Source organism: Phytophthora infestans, genomic scaffold (genome assembly GCF_000142945.1).
Source record: "Phytophthora infestans T30-4 supercont1.150 genomic scaffold, whole genome shotgun sequence".
Lineage (NCBI taxonomy): Eukaryota > Oomycota > Peronosporomycetes > Peronosporales > Peronosporaceae > Phytophthora > Phytophthora infestans.
The window spans coordinates 20,563-22,988 of NW_003303609.1; the positions used below are offsets into that span (position 1 = coordinate 20,563).

The window sequence follows — 2,426 nt, forward strand, 5'->3', positions numbered from 1 at the left end:
CTTTAGCTCTCGTATGCGCAGTCTGGTTCTTGTAGCGATTGGTCTCGTTCGCTACACGAATCCACAGAGATTTTGGTTCAAAATAGAAGAATCGCAGCATCGGAGAGTCTGCTAGGTCTTGTAGCTCACGAACTGGTGACGCCACATCGCACGACAACCCAGGATACTCTGATCTGCCACTCGCGACCTCAGATGACGGGAGTGACGAGAGTAACAGCAGCGGCGAAGAAGCTATCACGCGGAGGGAGTATCCGAGCAGTGCTGATGATTCTGAGGAGGTAGCAGTTGGTATGGACGCTGCCTTTATCCAGACCTTGGGCGGCCACTTGGCCCTGGACGCTATAAACATGGACGCCCTTCGTGAGATAGAGTGGAGTACACCGTCTGATCCAACAGACTCATACCCTTCATACAGTTCATCAGCCGCTAGCACGTTCACGTCACTTGCAGCGACGACGAATCGGTCATCGTCCTCAGCACTCTCGCGATCCTCCACACTGAGTCCACCTTCTCCGTCTACGCTCGGGATGTCGTCAGCGGTATCGCTACCGTCGTCGCCGACTGAGACCCTGCTAGCATCTGCTTTATCATTGACCGGGGCGGCTGTCTCCTCGATGTCGGATTCACTGCTCGAGTCAAACATGTCCTCGATCGTGCTCGCCGATAGCATGATGGACGTGTTTATTTGGGATGCCGTCACCGTCTCGTCAGCTGCAATTTCTCCGTCGACCACACTTCCTCCGTCGGCCTCCGTACTGCTGTCATCACTGCTATCCACAGAGAGATGGACTCAATCACGAAGGTTACCACATCACATTCACCTGCGTAGATATTAGTAGAGATACACCCGATGAAATAAAGGAAACTTGACATACCAGCGAATGACTGTCCGCTGGGCGAGGAGTACCTCCACTTGTTTGAAAGTTCTGAAGGGCGCTTAGACGTCCAGCCCGCTGCCCAAAGCTGTCGACAAAGGTGCTTGAAGTCAACGGCCCGCACAGCGTCGGCGACCGCTGTCTCTCTGGTAGTCGCGCTTGACCGGATTCTTGCCATGCTGGCTAATTCTGGAATGGCCACCAGCCACTGACCTGATCTGAGGACTCATCACATGAGAGCGATCGGCAGCACACACACACCCTTTCTTTATCCGGTCCAGATTTGGCCTCTCCCAGCTTATACTTTTTCTCGTAAATTTAAACTTGTTTTCAGTATGGTCTCCGTTTTTTCGAGCCATTTGCTGTTTAAATCTCATTCTACGTCGTAACTTACTACTTTCGCCCTTCACAAAGTCGCAAGTTACGACGTTGGTAGCGGAGGAATTAAAGGGGACAAGTCCAATGGATCGGAGTGGTAGGGCGCTATTAAGAAATTAATATTAGACAGTATGTTTAATGTCTGGAGTAATGTGTTTGGTCGAAACTGCACCATGTCTGCAACTTTTCCCAACCAGTTTGAAAATGTCCCGTCCTTGTGGAGTTATTGGTACAGTCTGGGAAAGAGAAAACGTTTTACTGTATGCATACGAGCGATTACGGTGTGGAGCAAGCTCAGAAGTCACGCTCGTAAACATTATGGATAGCTCCGGATAATATGCCAAGTTTCCAACTTGAATTTTAATAAAACTTACCTAATGTCAGCAGTAAATAAAAAATTTCATCATTCTAAGCTTCTCGAAACGGTTTTAAATCCAATCAGTCGCTTTTCTCTGTCTGCTCAGTTGCGATGTCAACGAGCTGTTGTTGTGGGTAACACTAACAATATTTGGATATTTTTGAAGCTGTAACAGTCTGAGTCGTTCAATTCAAATTTCAAGCTGTCATGTAGCGGTAATCATGTATTTTTGATAACAGATCCATTTAGAATGCACAATACTGATTTTCAGCTGCTACCACTGGCCTCTCGTTTCTCCTTTGTTACAACGTCGCAACTGTGGGTACCACTCCACTTGGCCTAGCGTCTCGAAATGCCAAGTTTTGTCGTGAAGGGCTTTGATTCGTCTTAAATTAGTCTGGTCTCATTGGTATTCAGAAGCAGACCATAATTGTAGGAGTTCTGACCAATAATAATGTTTTTAAACATAAAGGCCCCTTCATTTCGTCACAACAGTTTGTCTTGTTTTTGAATTACCATCTCTTTTAAGTGTAAATAATTGAACAAGTAGAACAACACGAGCCACTAAACCCCTCTATTACCAGAAATCCTCTGCAGGAACCGCCTATTTTACGTCGTAACTTACGACTTCATTTATGTATTGATTTCACTATGGACGTGCTCTGTCCACGTCATGATTCATAGGGATGGGTGTATAAGGTTTTGGGGGATTCTGGATTTGAAGTCGTCAGTGTTAAGACTTACCAAGTACACTAGCGGTCTCAAGCCCCATAACTTACGGCTTTATGAGCTAAAAGAACAATTATTGTAGCAAC

At 46.6% G+C, this 2,426-nt stretch overlaps 1 protein-coding gene across 1 annotated transcript in view; it reads right to left on the reverse strand.

Moving 5' to 3' along the window:
- The window catches only part of PITG_20411 (uncharacterized protein), a gene marked incomplete at both ends in the record, with an annotated part of 1,563 nt that extends 458 nt beyond the window's left edge, over positions 1-1,105 (reverse strand). Inside the window, 2 exons of the mRNA XM_002895596.1 lie at positions 130-758; positions 1,089-1,105. Coding sequence (XP_002895642.1) covers positions 130-758; positions 1,089-1,105 — 646 coding nt within the window. The remainder of the gene's footprint in view (positions 1-129; positions 759-1,088) is intronic.
- Positions 1,106-2,426: the final 1,321 nt, after the last annotated feature.